Source organism: Schistocerca americana, chromosome 2 (assembly GCF_021461395.2).
Source record: "Schistocerca americana isolate TAMUIC-IGC-003095 chromosome 2, iqSchAmer2.1, whole genome shotgun sequence".
Lineage (NCBI taxonomy): Eukaryota > Metazoa > Arthropoda > Insecta > Orthoptera > Acrididae > Schistocerca > Schistocerca americana.
Genome location: NC_060120.1, coordinates 272771858 through 272793153, shown reverse-complemented (window position 1 = coordinate 272793153; position 21296 = coordinate 272771858). Strand labels below are relative to the sequence as shown.

General features: G+C 41.5%; 1 protein-coding gene across 1 annotated transcript in view; it reads left to right on the top strand.

Annotated features, from left to right (window-relative positions):
- Positions 1–21296, top strand: part of LOC124595773 (speckle-type POZ protein B-like) — a 68234-nt gene that overhangs the window by 1192 nt on the left and 45746 nt on the right. The window contains exon 2 of the mRNA XM_047134659.1: positions 13755–14318. Within this exon, the coding sequence (XP_046990615.1) occupies positions 13774–14318 (545 nt within the window). The 5' untranslated portion in view covers positions 13755–13773. The remainder of the gene's footprint in view (positions 1–13754; positions 14319–21296) is intronic.

Below are 21296 nucleotides of genomic sequence, written 5' to 3'. Positions count from 1 at the left end.
GTTTTCTCAATTGATCTGTGTTCAGTTTTTCAAGGCCTATCCACTGTGCCAACTTATAACTAAATCTGAGGGGGGTGCGATGGGGAGGTTCCCTTGTTAGTATTACCTTTTTACAGCTTTCCGAAGTTACTTATTTCCTACCGTCAAGTGCAACTTTTCCTTTGAAAAATCGTGGTATTTCCTTGCTTCATGTTCGTTTGCATGTCTCCATCCCATATTTAGATGATCCTGAACGGAAGAAACTGTATAAAATGGAAATGTAGCACTGCAGTACTATCCCGCCCAACTCGAAGGCGGCTACGCACTTAGCTTCTAGGGATACATGCGCAAGCTTGTACACTCATTATTTTATCAAAAAATGTCATTCAGACGAGGATGCTCTTGCCTTGGCAACCTTTTCTGCTTGTGTTAGGAAAACTACAAAAGCTAAAACGTGAATGTGAAGCAAAGAGTGGCTAAAGAAACGAAAATATTATTTCCATATTAACTATTCGTTGTACACACACTATGGAAACTGCCTCATAGTATTGTTGCTTTTCTTCTCTTTTTTCTCCATGTAATACTGTATTCTTTGAGTTGATCTACAATGCAGTACAGCGTTTGTACAGAATGTAATTTAACAAGATCTAATAAAAATTCAATCAAACCAGATCACTGACACGTGCTCGCACAAGCCTCTCTATTCCCAGTACACACGGTCAAGCATACACACGCTTGAAAGGTTGCACAAGCATGTGTAATCGAAATCGGATCAAGCATCAATGTGCTTGCACTGTCCTGAATCGTGCACAGATTTATGCTTCACACTCTCGAGCAAACTTGGGCAAGCTTTCTTGCGCAAGCGTGCTTGTCAAGCATGGTGCTCGCCATAGGTGATACTTCGGGATGAGCATCGAAATATGAGAAGGAGACATGAAAAAGATCAGGGACCAAAGAAATACCATGATTTTTCGGGGGTAAAATTGCACTTGACAGTTAGAAATAAGCAACTTTGAAAAACTGTAGAAAGATATGGAGCTCCAGAAAATACTAATTGCACTTGCACTTGAAGGTTAGAAATAAGCAACTTTGGAAAACTGTAGAAAGATATAGAGCTCCAGAAAATACTAACAAAGATGGCAATTATGGCCGACCTGCTCTGAGCTCTACAGAGGAACATTGTTTTGTGGAAAACCAAGCAGCGGCAAAATGTGGCCTCCTTCAAACCTAATTCTACATGTGGCATACGGATGGGTCATTCCATATCAGTTCAACCACGGGCTCCAGCTCATAGCCTCAGATTTGACTGAAATTCAGTACAGTAATTCTACCATGTGTGGAACACCCGTGTACAAAGTATTAGTTTCCCCTGCAAATTAGTTCCAGAATTATGACTTGTGAAAGAAGGTGTCGTGACCCGGAAATTGCAACCCGCATCAGACCCAACTTCAGGTCTTAATAACTTAGGAACTATTCCACACAGTCCAGTGAAATTTTTACAACTCAGTAACATCCATTTAGGGAACACACTCCTTGAATCCAAACACCAGCAACATATTTCTGAGGGAAAATAAAAAATTTCAAAATTTGATTAAAAAGATTTAATACGTTAAAAGGTACATATTGTAGATGCCCTGTATGCCAAATATAATTTACTCAAAAAGGGAATAATTTTTTTGTGTTAAGCTTAATGTGGCCTAAACACACACATAACTCATCATGCCCATATTAGTCACAAAAACAGAGTTACATGCACACGAAAATACAAAAATTCGAAAAATTACCTCAAAAACATGCATTTTCAAAGTGTGGTAGCACAAAAGGGACAAGTGGTATCCAAGTCAAATTTCACACACTGCATAAGTAGACCATAATGATATATATCTCAAAATTTCAGCATGTTATTGCAAGACATTTGCGTACAGTGGAAGTTGACAGATATGTATTTGGTGATGTGGTCATTGTTCCACAACACAATTTTGTAAAAACATATCGTAAACTATTCTGCCTCTTCTTATCCTCTCCCACAACTGTTTAATCACTAAGCAACAACATATAGACAGATTAACACAACCTATAATTAATGTTTACTGCACCTTAACTGCTAAAAACCAGTTGATTGTGCTTCGAACAAAAGTTCTCCCACAATTCAGCTACTGTACTCTGTACATTGAGTGGCAAATTGTACTGTCTTCCTGACACTGTGGTAGGAACTGGAACTGCCATAAGAATATGTTCATAAGGAATCCGACACCTGTCTGCCAAATGTGGCCAATGAAATGATCTTGCTGGTCCTGCTGGTGCTATGAAGTTCACAAATACATCACCTTCTGCTTCACAGCACTCTGCAACACATAGTAAGTACCATTTGTCATCATAAACAGCAACCTGGTTGTATGTTGCTGCTTTTGCTTCTGAATCCTGAGTCAGACACACTGTGAAGACACATGTTGTGCATGAACCTATAGTTATAACCGGACAGTCTGCTCATCTGCACATTGTCAGAGTCCGCTGGAGAGAAGTGATGATGGCTCCTTGTGCCTGCAACAGTTTTAATGTGTTCTAGTCTGCTTTTTAGCAACTCTTCGACTGATTTCACCTCATCTTTCGAAACATAGAATGATTGCATGCCAGAGATATTTTTCTTTACCCAGATAAATAACTGAAGAGGTGTTAGAATGTGACCTTCTGTAGTGTGCTGCAGACTAGCTCGTGATGCCATGCACTTAATGGTAGCACCAATACCATCACATACATTTTAACCATGAACTTGTTGCGAAAAAATTTCATTCTGCATGAATCTGAAAATCCAGGTAATGCATGTATAAATTTTTGAGATTTTTACAGTTTTTGTACTGACTAGCTGCCCCATCACTGAAGTATTTTGGAAAATGTATGTGAGGCAGCTTGTTTTTCGCATATGCCATGACAGTGCGAATGTGGGCATGAACTGCAATGGCATCATGAATTAAACAGTCACTAAAAACGCACAGGTTCATGACAGACACATCACCTGATTCACCTCTATAGTAAATCACAATTGCTGGAGAGTTGCTTGACTGTTGTCCCAATGATATCCTTGGATGACATCTTGAACTAGAAATACATAATTTTCAGAAAAGTCTAGTATTACTATAATTTCATCTTGTTTCAAATCATCCTTACAAAACTGAAGATAAGCCGATTGTGCTGTTGCTGTCAAGCTGTGTGTGATCAGTTTGTTCATTTTTTGACAACACATTTCAACAAAATCTTCCACTGTACTTTGCTTTGCTTCAAGACTTGTGCGATCCATGTGTGTCCATTGTTTATAAGAAACAAGTTCGTCGTCATCCACAAGGAGTTCACCATACAGTTTGTTATTCATGTGTTCTGCAAGTTTTGCCTTACCAGGACACTTTTCACAACTGTGTATCACGCACTGGTAGGAACTGATGTCACACACTAGCAGCTTCATTGCACCTTTGTAATCCAGACCAGAACCCTTTATAGCAGCAAACATCAGCTTAGCATTTTGATGGGTCTCACATACACAAACATTGTGTGTGCCCCTTTCACTTACAGGCACAACCCATTTTGGCTGAATATTGAAAAAAGGTAATAAACCTACTTTGATATTGAGATACTTTTCCTTGAATTCTACATATAGTTCTGATATGTTGCATAGCAACAGTCTTTTTTGCATCTGTACACGTACATTTCCCATTTTCACTGTTACATAGTCTTTTTTTCCAGGCATTATTTGGCTGTAGTCAAGGGTAAGAATAGCTACTTTTTTCTGGCGTGTGGATATGGCACGTTTTTCTTTCAAATCATGCACAATTTTGTCCAAATCAGAGCATTTCTGGCATGATTTTTGTTCCTTTGGAGCAGATAGTTCTTCCTATTCCATCATTAGTGTGTCAGTTATTTTGTGTTTTAATTCCATTTGAGTTTCTTGTAGCTTTCTTCTACCATAGCTGGGCCTGTCTCTTTTCCCAACTTTGTGTGTCTTCATGGGACACAAACCAAGAGCAGTCACTGAAGTATTTAATTGCTCACCTGCTGTGGTTGTAGGTGGCTGATACTCTTCGTCACTGGCATGTAAATTATCAGAATATTCTTCATTTTTTAGCAGTGTAACACACCTGGAACATAACTTTTGTCCTGGTTTCATGTAAAGTCCCATTCACTGATTCACTTTCAATACTGATTTTACATCAGTTTCTCTGTGGCTACACTTTACTGTCTTCTTATGAATCCGAAATGGATCAAAACAACTTCTTTGTAGGAAAGAATACTTATCCAGAAACACTTTCATATGATGATAACAAACACTAAAGTTTCCTAGAACTGTACTTCTTGTGCCCACAGGGCGTATCTCGGATCTCCGTAGCAACAAATCTTGGTCTGATTCATCCAGATCATACAGTACAAAGCAAATGCCACATTTTGTTCCATATGTTGTTTTATGACATTCAGATGCTTGTGCTCTACCAATACTGCAACTTGTGTGAACAAAAGCACCACTAGTACACTCTTCTGCCTCCATACTGACTTTTCCACAACAGTACTGACCAGTCTGAACTAGAATCTTAAAAACATGAATAACCTGTAATTGTTGCTTGTTTCCTTTGTTGTTACTGCCTAAGAATGACTCATTCTGTCCCTGAAAACTACCATTGTTTAACTTGGTTGCCTATTGGTTCCCAACAATTGCTGCAGCTTTATCTGAAACAAGCTGTCTGCATCATTACTATTACTTTCTAAATCGTGTTAAAAGAAACGTAACCAAATACATCTGTCAACTTTTATTGTGTAAAAATGCCTTTCAATAACAAGTTGAAATTTTTCCATATATTATATTATGTCCTACTTATGCAGTGTTTGAAATTTGGCTTGGATATTACTTGTCCCTTTTGTGCTACCACACTTAGAAAATCCTTGTTTTTCAGGTAATTTTTCAAATTTTTGTATTTTCGTGTGCATGTAACTCTGTTTGTGTGAGTGATATGGGCAAGATAAGTTCTGTGTGTGTTTAGGCCACATTAAGCTTACCATAAAAAATTTATACCCTTTTTGAGTGAATTACATTTGGCATAGAGGGCACCTACAATATTTACCTTTTAACATATTACATTTTTTAATCACATTTTGGAATTTTTTATTTTCTCTCAGAAATATGTTGTTGGTGTTTTGATTCATAGAGTGTGTTCTCTAAGTGGATGTTACAGGGTTGTAAAAATTTCACTGGACTGTGTGGAATAGGTCCAAAGTTATTAAGACCTGAAGTTGGGTCTGAAGATAGATTGCCAGATGCGGGTTGCAATTTCCGGGTCACGCCACCTTCTTTCACAAGCCATAATTCTGGAACTAATTGGCTGGGGAACTTAAAGTTTGTACATGAGTGTTCAGCCAAATCTGAGACTATCAGCTGGAACATTTTCTCAAATTGGTTGATTTGACATGGAATGACCCAGATGTTATTTTAAAATATTTTAATAAAATTACCATCAAAACACTCAGTAAAATACGAGGGCAGTTCAATAAGTAATGCAACACATTTTTTTTCTCGGCCAATTTTGGTTGAAAAAACCGGAAATTTCTTGTGGAATATTTTCAAACATTCCCGCTTCGTCTCGTATAGTTTCATTGACTTCCGACCGGTGGCAGTGCTGTACAGAGCTGTTAAAATGGCGTTTGTAACGGATGTGCGTTGCAAACAACGGGCAGTGATCGAGTTTCTTTTGGCGGAAAACCAGGGCATCTCAGATATTCATAGGCGCTTGCAGAATGTCTACGGTGATCTGGCAGTGGACAAAAGCACGGTGAGTCGTTGGGCAAAGCGTGTGTCATCATCGCCGCAAGGTGAAGCAAGACTGTCTGATCTCCCGCGTGCGGGCCGGCCGTGCACAGCTGTGACTCCTGCAATGGCGAAGCGTGCGAACACACTCGTTCGAGATGATCGACGGATCACCATCAAACAACTCAGTGCTCAACTTGACATCTCTGTTGGTAGTGCTGTCACAATTGTTCACCAGTTGGGATATTCAAAGGTTTGTTCCCGCTGGGTCCCTCGTTGTCTAACCGAACGCCTTAAAGAGCAAAGGAGAACCATCTGTGCGGAATTGCTTGCTCGTCATGTGGCTGAGGGTGACAATTTCTTGTCAAAGATTGTTACAGGCGATGAAACATGGGTTCATCACTTCGAACCTGAAACAAAACGGCAATCAATGGAGTGGCGCCACACCCACTCCCCTACCAAGAAAAAGTTTAAAGCCATACCCTCAGCCGGTAAAGTCATGGTTACAGTCTTCTGGGACGCTGAAGGGGTTATTCTGTTCGACGTCCTTCCCCATGGTCAAGCGATCAACTCTGAAGTGTATTGGTCTACTCTTCAGAAATTGAAGAAACGACTTCAGCATGTTCGTAGGCACAAAAATCTGAACGAACTTCTCCTTCTTCATGACAACGCAAGACCTCACACAAGTCTTCGCACCCGAGAGGAGCTCACAAAACTTCAGTGGACTGTTCTTCCACATGCACCCTACAGCCCCGATCTCGCACCGTCGGATTTCCATATGTTTGGCCCAATGAAGGACGCAATCCGTGGGAGGCACTACGCGGATGATGAAGAAGTTATTGATGCAGTACGACGTTGGCTCCGACATCGACCAGTGGAATGGTACCGTGCAGGCATATAGGCCCTCATTTCAAGGTGGCGTAAGGCCGTAGCATTGAATGGAGATTACGTTGAAAAATAGTGTTGTGTAGCTAAAAGATTGGGGAATAACCTGGTGTATTTCAATGCTGAATAAAACAACCCCTGTTTCAGAAAAAAAATGTGTTGCATTACTTATTGAACTGCCCTCGTACATTATTGTGTCCCAAATATTGCGAATATTGTTATTTATTTGGAACATTTTGTTTACTCGAAACATTAAAAGACTGAACAACAAAATTGAGATTTGTTGCGTCCTGTCTTAGGTATACTCACTGTGAGGGGGGAGGGGGTTAACATGGGACAGCATCAAAAATTTATTTTACTCATTTCTGGAGTTCAAAATAGCAGTTCTTTAATGTCAGTCAGCAGTACTTAGAGCAACTGGAATATAGGTGAAAGTAGTAGTTCAATTCGTGAACAACTATAAAATTTTCTGTTAGCTTTCAGAACTTTTAAAGTGCTTCCTGTGCACCTAGTCAATGGTAGTTTTTCTTTTCTCAGTTTCTGTCATTTCTTGAGATGGTCATAAACTGAAAGGAGGAACCGAAGTACTGCCCTATTAAGTTAATTGGTTTACAAATTAGGGAAATTAGTATTTCGCCTTTAAGTTTCAGTGCTAGTATGATCACTGAGCTACTGAATAGATTTTAGTTCATTTACTGACTAGATCACACCAAAAAGAGTACTTTTAAAAGTTTTGACACGTGTTATCTGTAAATTTGTTTTTTGGTTTTTCGTACTAGTACTTCTGTTATTACCTAGCATTCATTGGATGCTGTCTTTATTGCTTGTGTTTATTGTTTATGTTATGTGGTTGTAGATATTATGAGTCATAGATCGCTAATAACACACTTTTGCAGTCAAATGAACATTTATTTACACACTGAACAAGACGAATACAATATGGCTGTACAAACATAGCATGCAGAGAGATAGACAAAAGTAAAGTCAAAGATCATCAGGTCCAAGGAAATGGTGCTTCACGCCAGAGGCGCCAAGGAGCCCCTGCCCCCCCCCCCCCCCCCCCCCAGCAGTGGGGAGCACAGTGGGGCAAAGCTATGTCACTGACCTTGCCGGGCTGGAATGGCATGGGCGGTGCATCGCTGGAAGATGACAACTGAGGGCGTGGTGTGGCAGCCACACGCAATGCGAAGGATCCTGCAAAGTGGGAACATGTGCATCCTTGCTGGGCCGGAGTGACGTGGGCGGGGCTGCGGCGACAGACAACAACAGAAGGTGTGGCTTGGCAGCCGTGCAATGTGAGGGATCCCACGGAGGCGAGAACATGAGCGTCCTGCAGATTCAACTGCAATGGCATGGAACTGGCAGCAGGGGGAGGGAAGCTTGACATACGAGTGATGCAGAGTGAAGACACAGCAGAAGCAGATGACAGTTCCAAAAGAAGCGACTCTGCAGACAGGCTGTGTACAGTACTTCATGCGTGAGCCAATTCGACAGAGGCAGCAGTAATGTGGGAACGAAACTCCTTGTTATGTGTGTGGAGCCCATCGATCTGTGTGCGGACGTCTGATAAATCAGAGAGACTTGCAGAAATACCTTCGAGCAGAGATGAAAATGCGGAAAGCATAGCCAAGGAGGTAGATATTGGAGTTGTGCCAAACTCGTTTGAACAGAGAATGGTAGAATCAGATGTGTTGTGGAGCGTTGCGGCCCGCAGGTCAGGCGAAAGTTCGTAATGGTGTCGAGAGTCCAACCTGATCACAGGTTCATCCACATCGGCGATGTGGAAGGTCCAAGGAAAAGTCGCGACCGGTGATAGGCGAAGCGACATCTTTATAGAGCTGAGGACCGCGATAGCAGAGAGATTTGAGTCAATCAAAACAAGGTTAGCAGGAGAAAGCATGTTGCCCACTTGCTTGGCTGGGGGTAACACTGACGTCAGTGCTGGTGTTGATGAGAAAGTCCGTGACATGGAGGTGTCACGCTGCTGGAGCAAGTGGTGCGGCATCAGAAGGTAGGTGCCATGGACGATTGTGGTAGGAAGTGGTGCTTAAATGTGCCCGCTGGAATCGTTTGGGTATGCACAAGTTCTGAGCGAAGTTCCCAACACAGGCAGCATAGCAGGTAAGCTCAGAGGCAAGGCGGTGCGGAGTGGGCCCAAGACTGCTCGGGCTGCTGTTTGGGTGAGGTTGGCTGCTGTAGGGAGGCCGCAGGCAGTACCTCTTGTAGGCCGCTGAGGTGCGTGCCCTGGCCCCTACTGGCAGGGCGCAGAGCCGAAGGTGCAGGTGTGCCAAGTGAAGGTGATGTTGTCTGTGACAGTCGGTGTTGGTGACATATGATTGTGTATGCCCGATTGGCCATGCATAGGGTTGGCGACGTGAGATGGCAGGTGCAGTTGTAGGTCTGATGGCAGTTTGACCATACACATAGTCCAAATTGTGGCGTCTGGTAGTGTTTGATCATCAATTAATGCATGAAGGTGCTGCCAGAGCTGCGAAGGTGTGCGGTTGTCGAGGTGCTAGTCATGGATGATGTGGTGGATAGCCTCTGCTGGTGGCCGAGAAAGGCGTTCAATGAGCAATTTTTTCGCCGATAAATACTTGGGTGAGGTGGGCTGTGAGAGGAGCAGATCACTGATGAGGTCTGGATGAACGTGGAGGTGACTCACCATGCAGACAAAGCATGTGTCGTCATCTGAAATCCCGTGGATAGCCAGTAGATAATCCCCCAATGCAAACCAAGTCTTAGGGTTGTCCTTTTGCAACACAGGCAGCTTAGGACACATGCCGGGTAACACATGTTGATGCAGCACTGGGAGGCGAAGATGTGCGTGAGCAGTGTAGGAAGCCCCTGACGCTGGAAGTGCAGTAGTGGTGGACGATGCGTTGCTCGAGGTCTGCGTGGGTGGGCAGCTGCTAGCGGTGGTCGTGGAAACCGGCATGGTTGCAGTGATCGGAGTCACCGAGACGGCATGCGGGGAGGGGGTGCAATGATGTCGGGCATATAAGTATGTGCAACCCCGTGTGCATGGACATTCGAATTGCAGTTCTTGAATGTCATTGGCACATCAGGCCAAACTGAAGGCGACTGGTTAGCTGAGGGGTGAAACACAATGTCCTTCACTCGGTTATTGTTCATAATGTCACTAAGTGACCTGCACTGTCCATGTAGCAGCCGTTGCTGTTTAGTAGCATTTGACGGTGTATATGTTGGGCCGGTTACAGTTAAATTGCCGCCGGCATGACTTTTAACCAAATGTACACTAGGAACACTAGAAAAAATGCAAGCACAGTTAATTAGGTGTGCGAGGCACTGGCACAAATCGATACTAGTAGATCCATTGTTCTGAAGACAATGTGGACTGGCGCACGAAGTCCGTTAATGATAATAAGAAGCACAAAATCATTCCCGAACACACAACAACGATGTTGGAGTCAACACTGTGGGTATTACGATTTGTAGATCGGTAATAACATACTTTTGCAGCCAAATGAACATTTGTTTACACACTGAGCGAGGTGAATACAATATGGCTGTATGAACATAGCACGCAGAGAGATAGACAAAGTCAAGTCACAGATCATCGGGTCCAAAGACATGGTGCTTCACACCAGAGCGCCACGTGGTTTTTCTTATTACTGTGTATTTTTATTTTGTCAGATTATGGTACCATTTGTGTAAACTTACTATATTTTTTGTGCATAGTCAAATGAACATAGCAATTGTGGTGATAAAAATAATTATTGAACTCATCACTGATATATATTAAACACTATTCTTTCTTATTTTCTGTTACTCTCCCCTGTTGAACAGTTTTCCATGGACTCTTCCAATCTACTGATCCAATTTCGAAACTTGACAGTTGCTGTTCATTAGTGCCTCATATGCCCCTTTGGAATTGTGGCTCGGATAACAAAACAGCATTGACACTGCTAGTGTCACATGTACTCTTCGATATTTTTGTAATTGAAGTTATTAGTTTTTGTACAAAGACTAACTGATATTTTTAAACATTTCACTCCAGCTGTATGTTGTTTAGGAGAGTTTGTGCACTGTGTAATTAATGAAGAATGAAAGTTTAGTGAACATAGGAAACGAGTTTTGTTATAAAGTTTATTGTTCATCCATCAGGAGGAAACTGCATGTATGGAATGTTGCATGAAGGTGTATATCGGTATATATCATATGAACTGTCTGAAGAGTGATGGGTGTAAAGGGACTGTAATATCACACTAAAGAGAGCAGTGGATTGGAAAGATCAGAATGATAGACAAATGTGTACTTTATTGAGAACTGTGTGTGTTATCTGGTGGGCAGCAGTGGAATATGCTGGCTCAGGAAACAAAGCAAGAGAGAACAAAATGTAATGTGCAGGAAGACTGTAGTATGGAAAGGAAATAACCATTCTGGTTAATATTAAAAACAGCCATAGGTTGCACAATGTTCTTTATTAGTTCAAATGTAACGCTTTTCACCTGGGTAAGTCATCATCAGGTTATCTTGCACGATGTCTGTCATCAGTCGTAGCAGCATAGAATAAGACCACGCTCATAAACTGTAAGCCTGACCCCTAATCAAAGTGCCATGGGCCAATCCACACTCACACGATGTATACACAGTAATGCTTTACTAATTATGAGTGATGATTGGTGATCCACATCACAAGAGATAACCTCATGATGCCCTACCCAGGTGAAATGCATCATTTCTTAAACAATAAAGAACATTGTGCAACTGAGGACTGTTTTCAATATTAATCACAATATGAGGTTGTTGTACCATCGTGTCACGATGAATTGCAATAAATTTTGATTATTCTGACACCTTTTTGTTTGGGATAGAGTTGCACCAAGGCACAATTTTGTGAAACCTGTAATGCTTGTGGACAAACAATGTTGCTGCTTCCATTCCTCTTGCCTTTGTTTGGTGATCTGCTTTGAACTGCTATAAGTTGACACTTCTATTGAGGCCAGGACACATTATGACATTGTGGGAAACATATGTCTTGTGTTTGTGTAATAGTGATTGCATGGGCTTGGATGATGAGACTTAATACCGGAGAGGTGATATTCTTATCTGGTTGTACTCGACAAAAATGGAAAGACTTCAGTAGTCCGTTACGTAAGTAATGTGGAGAGTTGTAGAATATATAGCAGTTACATACAAACAAGAAAGGAAAGTACAGAAACTGCTATTGGGTTTTATGAGTGGTTCAGCTGATTCAGGGAGTGAGAGCTCCAAATTAACAGGTCAGAGGAGTGTTCCACACCAAGTAAGTGATGTATGTTTGACATACAGGCATCACGAAACTTTGTGCGTGACAGAATTTGGCTTTGTCTTTGTCTTTTTTTAAATAGAGTCTTCCCATTTGAGACATCCTGACTGTTAAAATTAAAGAAACACACCTGCAGGGCTCCACACAAGGAGGCCATCTAAACCAGGGCTTTCCTTTCTGCTAGCATACCATATGAAACCAAGCCCACTGCATGAAGTTTTCAACACCAAAACATAGAAAATTCAAAGAGAAATCCAAACAGTCTAGACAGTAAGTATATCTAGCTCTCAGTACTAGAAGAGATCAGACAGAAGCACATGTAAACAACCAGTTATTTAAACCCAACCCCCCTCTCAACCAATGGGCAAGCCCAAGTGACACACCTAAGGCAACTGTGTTGGATGCCTTCTAAGCTCATCAAGTGGCACTGCTTAGAGGCTGTTGAAGTACTCTGTTTCTGATGACTTGGGTTTGTCTGTTGCGGGTAGCAGACAGAGGTTCAACACTGATCCTCTCATCTTGGGTCCATCGTGAATGGTTCAGTTAGCAAGAATGGTCCCCACAAAAGACAGACGACCAGTTTTCAGTCATAGGCCAGCTCACAGTTTTTGTGTGTCAGATAGTTCCACTATAGTACACAGTGAAGATTTCATTCAGCAGACAGACATTAATGTGACTGTTAATAACAGCTAGAAACAAAGTGTGATTCACCAATGTGATTTACTCTTCCAATATTTTTTAGATTATGTCATACTATGCACTGATTTGTCACACATTTTATGACATAGTAATGGTCAGTATATGTATTTGCAATTTTGGCTGCTGTTTATCACTGACAAAAATGATTAATGAGTATCAGGAAAGGTTCATTTTATTGAATTGCTTTATTATTTTCTCTGTGTCTTGTATAGCATCTATGGAAAAAAAGGTGTTATTGATTCCTGAATGAATGATTTGTGGAGTTCATTAGCTATTTGCATGTTCTAGGGGTTGTGACTCATAATCCGTTGCTGTGTTGTATAGTGTAAATCAGTTTACATACATAATACTTGGTATGTTGAAAAAGGGAACATGCTGACCATTCACATGCTTGTTTTGACATTAAGCTGTACAGTGGGTGGATTTTAAATAGAGCCCATCCTTCCACTTTGATAGGTGATGAAAGTAAAAGATGAAGAACAAGGACCTTCCAGTTTTGAATGTGTGTTTTTTTTTTTTACTGATGATATAAACAATACACCTCTTTCTCCATTCACTCTTCACACAAGTGTACATTCAGCAACTACACAGGTCATGATTTGCAAAGAAAAGAAACTTGAATTTTCAGGTTTTCTTGGTGTGCTTGATTAATAGTGCTTTCAGCTGCCATCTATAACTGAGTGCAACTCATACTGGCCCTTGCTCTCTTTGATGCTCATTTGTATGTTGGAGTCATCATTGTTATTCTGTGAAATGCACATTCCCTTGGCATTTTACAGATCTTTGAACTCTGATTGAAATAGCAGTGAGACACCAATAATACTTCAAACTAATTTGGGTCTAAGCAGTGAGTATGCATAACAACACAGGTCACAACACTTGAAGAAGCCAATTGGGTACAAAAATTGTATCAGCAACTTGACTGAAAACTTGAAGACACAACACGTTAAAAAAAAAAAAAAAAAAAAAAATGTTTGGGATCTTGAAGTGAGAAATTCTGTGAACTTTATATTCTCCTCAAAATAATTTATGCTGTTTTTACATTTCATACTCTGTTGTGGCAGAAGATTAATACATGGCACTGAGCTTTAAGAGTAACTAGTAAAGAATTTTAAAGTTGTGTTTTGGCAATTTCAGGTCAGCAGCCTTGCTTAATATGCAACAGCCACAGGGAAGCCTACCAAACAACCTGAGATCTTTGTTGGAGTCAGGACTGGGTGCTGACGTCTTGGTGGTGGCTGCGGATGGCCACCTGGCTGCCCACAGCTCGATACTGGTGGCTCGTAGCCCAGTGTTCGGTGCGTTACTCCGGCGGATGAAGCGGATGGTCTCGATCCGCGACATGCCCGTGGATGTGGTACGGCAACTACTGACCTTCATGTACACGGATGAGGTGCCACAGCTGCAGAGTGTGGCACCCCAGCTGCTGGCACTTGCTGACAGATTCGAGCTGCCAGTGCTGAAGGAGAAGTGCGAGCAACATCTGATTGAGAACTTACGTGTGGAGAACACGCCACTGTACTGCGTGCTCGCCCGGCGGCACTCATGTCCGCTGCTCCATAGTGCAGCCATCGATTACTTTGCGAGGCACGCTCATCAAGTGGTGTGCTCACAGGGATGGATCGAGGAGCTGAGGAAGGACCCTAAGCTGCTGGCAGAGATACCCCACCTAGTGGCCAACCACGCTGTTTCGATAGCCAGGTTTGTGTGACTTAGGCTTCTGCCCACTGTGTTTGTGCCTGGTTCTAATTAATGCCCTGAAGGCTGTTGTGAACCTGCTGCACGAAAATTACTTGCAGTTTGTATGAGTGATGCAGATGTTAATCTTCTTTTCAATACGAGGCGCAAAGCAAAAATGTTGCTGGTCTTCATTTTTATTGTAGATATTGTAACAACTGCGCTCATGTTTTAACAGCTGTAAGGTACACATTAGGTTTGAGTTAGGTGCAAGAGTAATTTCGTATATTTATGACTCATCTCGCAAGACACTGTACTTCCCCTGCTATCCGTTAATTTGGATTAGTTTTTGTAGGTCTCACACCCCTGAATCAGCTGATCCACTCATTAAACCCAATAGAAGTTTCTATACTGTCCTATCTTGTTTTTATGTAACAGCTCTCATATTGCCATCAAATGCAAGGTTATTAATTGTGTAGTTATATTTCAGTTTACTGAGGATTGGGAAGAAACATATTCAGCAGTCCACATTAAATTTACAACAGTTTGCATTCCATTTTAAACTGCTCACAGTAAAATTTGTAGCCGGCCGGTGTGGCTGTGCGGTTCTGTGCACTTCAGTCTGGAACCGTGTGACCGCTACGGTCACAGGTTCGAATCCTGCCTCGGGTATGGATGTATGTGATGTCCTTAGGTTAGTTAGGTTTAAGTAGTTCTAAGTTCTAGGGGACTGATGACCACAGATGTTAAGTCCCATAGTGCTCAGAGCCAGTAAAATTTGTAAATGGCAAACAAGCATCAACCTCAGTGCACTTATGTACTTTAAGGAGAAGGAAATACATGTTAGAATATGGCAGGATACAGATTAGCTGGCTGTTTTTCAAGGATTTCCCTGCATGGTGGGGAAGTGGCTATGTACGTAAAAAACAGTATTACATTTGCGTCCATAGACATATCACGGCACTGCACTGAACAGGTATTTGACTGTTGTGCAGAGTCAGTTCAATTTAGTGAAACTAAACTTCTAATTGTTCTTGTTTACAGGTCCTCTAACTCTGACTTCAGAGAATTTTGCTCAAGCTAGAGATGGTTCTTTATTGACTTTGTAGGAAGTACTGGAAATTAGTTGTATGTGGTGGTTTCAATATAAATTTTGTATATGATTGTGCATGATCTGAGGCAGACTGTGTTTTTGTAAAGTAGGGTGCAGGGGAACAGTAGCACAGCTATAGATATTATTTTTATTCATTCTTCATTACTAGATATAAAGTCAGTTCATAGTAAAAATATTTCTGTAACTGATAAATCAGATATATGTACAGTATTTAACAATAATTTTCTGAGCATTGTTGCTGAATTAAATACATAATTAGTTTCTACAGGGAATCATATAACTTCCTTGCCAAATGCCTTTCCGAGATTGACCTCTGAAATACTCCTCTGTGACTCAATAATTAAATCACTGAAGACTAAGGATTCTCATGGATATGATGGAGGGCATAGCAGAATATGCTGCACATTTAGCCCTGTATTTAGCCATATTTGTAAATTTTTCCTTTAGGCATGGTCAATTTCCTGAATCATTAAAGTACTCAGTAGTAAAGCCGCTTTATAAAAATGGAGAAAGGAATAATGTAGACGATTTTAGACCTATTTCTATGCTATCATTGTTTGCTAAAGTTATTTGAAAGGCGGAATACGTAAGGATAATTGATCATTTTATACTGCACGATTTGCTATCAAATGTACAGTTCGGCTTTAGAAGTCATCTAAGATGGGTTAAAGAAAAGGTTTCAAACACTAGGCATATTTTTTGATTTAACTAAGGTGTTTAATTGTGTTGATCATAAAATACTGCTCCAGAAGTTGGACCATTACGGAATACGGAGAGTAGCTCACGATTGGTTCACCTCTTACTTTAGCAACAGACAGCAAAAGGTCATTATTCACAATGCTGAGAATGGCTGTGGAGTGGAGTCTAAATGGGGTATGGTCAAGTGGGGGCGCCCCAGGGATCAGTGTTGGGGCCACTCCTCTTCCTTATTTATACAAAGGATATGCCCTCTAGTATTATGGGTAACTCTAAAATATTTCTGTTTGCTGATGGCACTAGCTTGGTAGTAAAGGGTGTTGTGTGCAACATTGGCTTGGTTTAAAAAAGTGCTGCTCATGACCTAAGTTCATGGCTTGTAGAGAATAAACTAACACTAAATCACAGTAAGACTCTGTTTTTACAGTTTCTGACACACAATTCAACAAAACCTGAAGTTTTAATTTCACAGAATGGGTATATGATTAGTGAAACTGAACAGTTCAGATTCCTAGGTGTTCAGATAGATAGCAAACTGTCATTGAAAGCCTACATACAGGATCTTGTTCAGAGACTTAATTATGCCATTTTTACTGTTCGAAAGGTATCTGAAGTGAGTGATCATTCAGCATGAAAATTAGTCTACTTTGCTTATTTTCATTAGCTTGTATTGTATGGTATTATATTTTGGGGTAACTCTTCCCATTCTAAAAGGATATTTTTGGTTCAAATGGGCGGTTTGGGCAATAAGTGGTGTAAGTTCATGAAACTCTTGTCAACCCCTGTTCATGAGTCTGGATATTTTGAGATTGGTTAGAGGGAAACATTCCACGTGGGAAAAATATATCTAAAAACAAAGATGATGTGACTTACCAAATGAAAGCGCTGGCAGGTCGATAGACACACAAACAAACACAAACATACACACAAAATTCAAGCTTTTGCAACCAACGGTTGCTTCATCAGGAAAGAGGGAAGGAGAGGGAAAGACGAAAGGATGTGGGTTTTAAGGGAGAGGGTAAGGAGTCATTCCAATCCCGGGAGCAGAAAGACTTACCTTAGGGGGGAAAAAAGGACAGGTATACCCTCACACACACACCCATATCCAACCGCACATACACAGACACAAGCAGACATTTGTAAAGGCAAAGAGTTTGGGCAGAGATGTCAGTTGAGGCAGAAGTACAGATGCAAAGATGTTGTTGAAAGACAGGTGAGGTATGAGCAGCGGCAACTTGAAATTAGCGGAGGTTGAGGCCTGGCGGATAATGAGAAGAGAGGATATACTGAAGGGCAAGTTCCCATCTCCGGAGTTCTGACAGGTTGGTGTTAGTGGGAAGTATCCAGATAACCCAGACGGTGTAACACTGTGCCAAGATGTGCTGGCCATGCACCAAGGCATGCACCCAACAATTACGTTTGTTATTGTCACTGTTGCATTTCGAAATCTTTTCTGTCGTCTTATTTTCTCTCTCTGTTTTTGCCACTAGTTTCACTTTTTATTCACCTTCTCCTTTTTACCATAATCTACTATGCCTTGGTGCATGGCCAGCACATCTTGGCACAGTGTTACACCGTCCGGGTTATCTGGATACTCCCCACTAACACCAACCTGTCAGAACTCCGGAGATGGGAACTTGCCCTTCAGTACATCCTCTCTTCTCATTATCCGCCAGGCCTCAACCTCCGCTAATTTCAAGTTGCCACCACTCATACCTCACCTGTCTTTCAACAACATCTTTGCATTTGTACTTCTGCCTCGACTGACATCTCTGCCCAAACTCTTTGCCTTTACAAATGCCTGCTTGTGTCTGTGTATGTGCGGTTAGATATGGGTGTGTGTGTGCAAGTGTATACCTGTCCTTTTTTCCCCCTAAGGTAAGTCTTTCTGCTCCCGGGATTGGAATGACTCCTTACCCTCTCCCTTAAAACCCACGTCCTTTCGTCTTTCCCTCTCCTTCCCTCTTTCCTGATGAAGCAACTGTTGGTTGCGAAAGCTTGAATTTTGTGTGTATGTTTGTGTTTGTTTGTGTGTCTATCGACCTACCAGTGCTTTCATTTGGTAAGTCACATCATCTTTGTTTTTCAATAAGCTACCACTCGAATTCAAAAATCTTAGCAGTAATCCACGCGCTTTCAAATCGAAACTGGAGAGTTCCCTCATGGGTCACTCCTTCTAATCTGTTGAGAAGTTCCTTGAAAAATTAAGCTGATTCTTGTTATATTGTTGATTGCACTTACTTAAACTTATGGATCGACTTTTTTGGATTCATAAACATTTTTTTATCTGTTATTACTTTTATGCTGTAATTTCATGTACTGACACATTCCATGACCTTGGAGATTTGCTCCTCAGTTTGGTACTAGGGAACTTGATGTGTAAATAAATAAAGAAATAAATAGAGAATGTTCATTGCAATCTTGTGCCACCAACAAAATGTTCCCTTGTAACCAAATCAATACATTTTCCAAATCAGCGCAAATACTTCTCACTTGTCATTTGTTCCTCCAAAATCACATGGTCTATGAGGGTGTCAACAGTCATGCAGCACCACACAGTGAAAGAGAAACTTGTAAATTTGTTTCCAGTGCACCATGCGGTTTGATGATCGTTGTTACATAGGCTATATTACTGATTGCAAGCCATGTGAATGTGTCTTGATCAGTAAATAATAGAAGTGAGAAAAACATTCAAAAGACAGCATTTGTCCATATGAACGCATCTGCTGCAAATGACCATTCTGTGTCCCAGATTCCTCATGGGACAGCCTGCGTATATGTCCCATGTAAGTCTAATATCCCCGATATGTCCGACTGTATACTGACACACTCGAACTTATTTTACTGAATTATATTTTGTGTACTTAACAATTGCCCATGTGCAGAGTCAAACAGTGGAAAGTCTAGGATGGAATTATGACAATGTTATGAAAAGGACTCACCATATAGCAGAGATGTTGAGTCACAGACAGGCACAACAAAAACAGTAGTAAACACGCAAGCTTTTTGCCAGACGGCCACCCCCTAAACACACACACACACACACACACACACACACACACACACACACACACACACACATATGACCACAGTCTCTGTCTGCTGAGGGCAGACTTTGAGCTGTGGCACATGATGATAGAAGCAATCTGGGTGGTTGTGGGTAAGAATGCTGGGGCGGGGAGGGGGAATGGGAGGGACAGCATGTATGTGTGTGATATGATAATGTGGTGTATGCAGGGATGAGTTGGAGAGAGGGTAGGGCAGCTAGGTGCAGTAGAGAGGTTAGGAGATTGTGGGGAAGGGGGGGGGGGGGGTGTGAGGGGGGCATAAAAGGAGAAAATTAAAAAGACTGTGGGTGTGTTTGTGGAATAGAAGGCTGTGGAGTGGCAAAAGGGAAGGGGATAGGTAGGTGAAGGACAGGGTGACTAAGGAAGGCTGACGCCAGGATGGTTACAGGAACGTAGGATATGTTCCATGGAGAGTTCCCACCTGCACATGTCAGAGAATCTGATGTTTGTAGGAAGGACCCATATTGCACAGGCTGTGAAGCAGTCATTGAAATGAAGAAAGTTGTATTGGTCAGCATGCCCAGCAACTAGCTGGTCCAGCTATTTCTTGGCCGCAGTTTGTTGTTGGACATTCCTGTGGACAGACAGTTTGTGAGCTGTCATGCACACATTGAATGGAATGAAGCACAGTGGTTTCAGCACACATGACTGGTTTCACATCATTTCAAGGCATGTCAAGAGATAAGTCAAAACCCTGGCAGACAATGTGATTCATGTGCTTCAGTCCTGGATGGTAATGAGTCATGAGAGGAATTCCCCTCTGTGGCTGGACAATGGGACTTATATAGATGGTGGGTGACTAGAGAGACAAGGCATGGGAGATCAGTTTCTGTACAAGGTTGGGAGGGCAATTACGGTCTGTGAAGGCCTCAGTGAGACCCTTAGTGTATTTTGAGTGGCTGCTTGTTCGTACAGATGCAATGGACAAAACTGCTTCACTCCTTTTCAGTTTTCTACATCTCTCATTGTCTTTCCCATGTATTTTTCATCACCCCCCTTCCACCTCTGTTCAGTACAATGCACTTAGCTTTTCACTCTTATTAACTCATGCATGATGTTTTAGTAGTAATCTCTGTCTTCCATATTACCCTGTCTTACACCTTTAAGCTCTCAGGTTTTCAAATCTCGACCGATGCAGTCCCCAACAATCAGTCTTTCCTTCTCATCCCTACGGTAAGTCTCCCCTGACCCGCAGTTCTGGGTGACTTTCCCAAAATGTACCCCTTTTCCTAGACCTCTCCAGTCATTTTCCTTCAGCCTTGTTTCTTCCCCTTCCACCCTTCTGCCTGAAGAAGGAGCCACTGGCTCCAAAAGCTTGCCAATCGCAACAGTCTTTTATGTGTGTGTTCTGCTGCTACTTGATGAGTATCCAATTAATTATTTTTATCAGTAATTGATTGTTGTCATTGTTATTAAGCAAGAAAGGGAACACTGATACAGTCTGTAGGGGTCTCAGAATATGGTGATAATCTTCTTAATACATATGGATTGTTTTGTTTTTTTTTCCAAACATAATCGGCTTGCTGCTTCCATGAAAGTTGATCATGTATGCATAAACCTAAGAATTTACAATCTATACAGGTTTTTAATAGAGTCTGATCAGCCACAGTATTTTGCCTGTTTGGACCACTTGGTTTAAAATGAATAATATTGGTTTTTGTGTGTTTAGTTTTAGGTTTTCTCTTTCAAAGTGAGCTCTTGCCTTTTCAATAAAGTTATGTATCTCTTTAACTAGGTGGGCCTCACTGTCTGCATAGCAGACACCAGATGTGTTGTCTGCATACATAGTGATCAATTTCTTATTGTCAAGAGAACTTGGGAAATCGCTTACATAGCATATGAATAGGACTGGACCTGAAATGGAGCCCTGAGGAACACCAAAATTTATATCTCTTATAGTTAACCTTCTCCTCTCCAGTATTTCTCCATTAGAGTATATCATCTCCATGCACTGCTGTATACCTTTTAAGTATGTTTCTAGCAATTGTGTGAGTTTTCCAGTGACACCACTCTTCTCAGTTTTTGATAAGAGCATGTCATGATGTACTCTATCAAAAGCCCTTGAGAGGTCCAGGAATACTCCTGCTGCTTGGGATTTTTCATTTATTTTTTCAATTACATAAT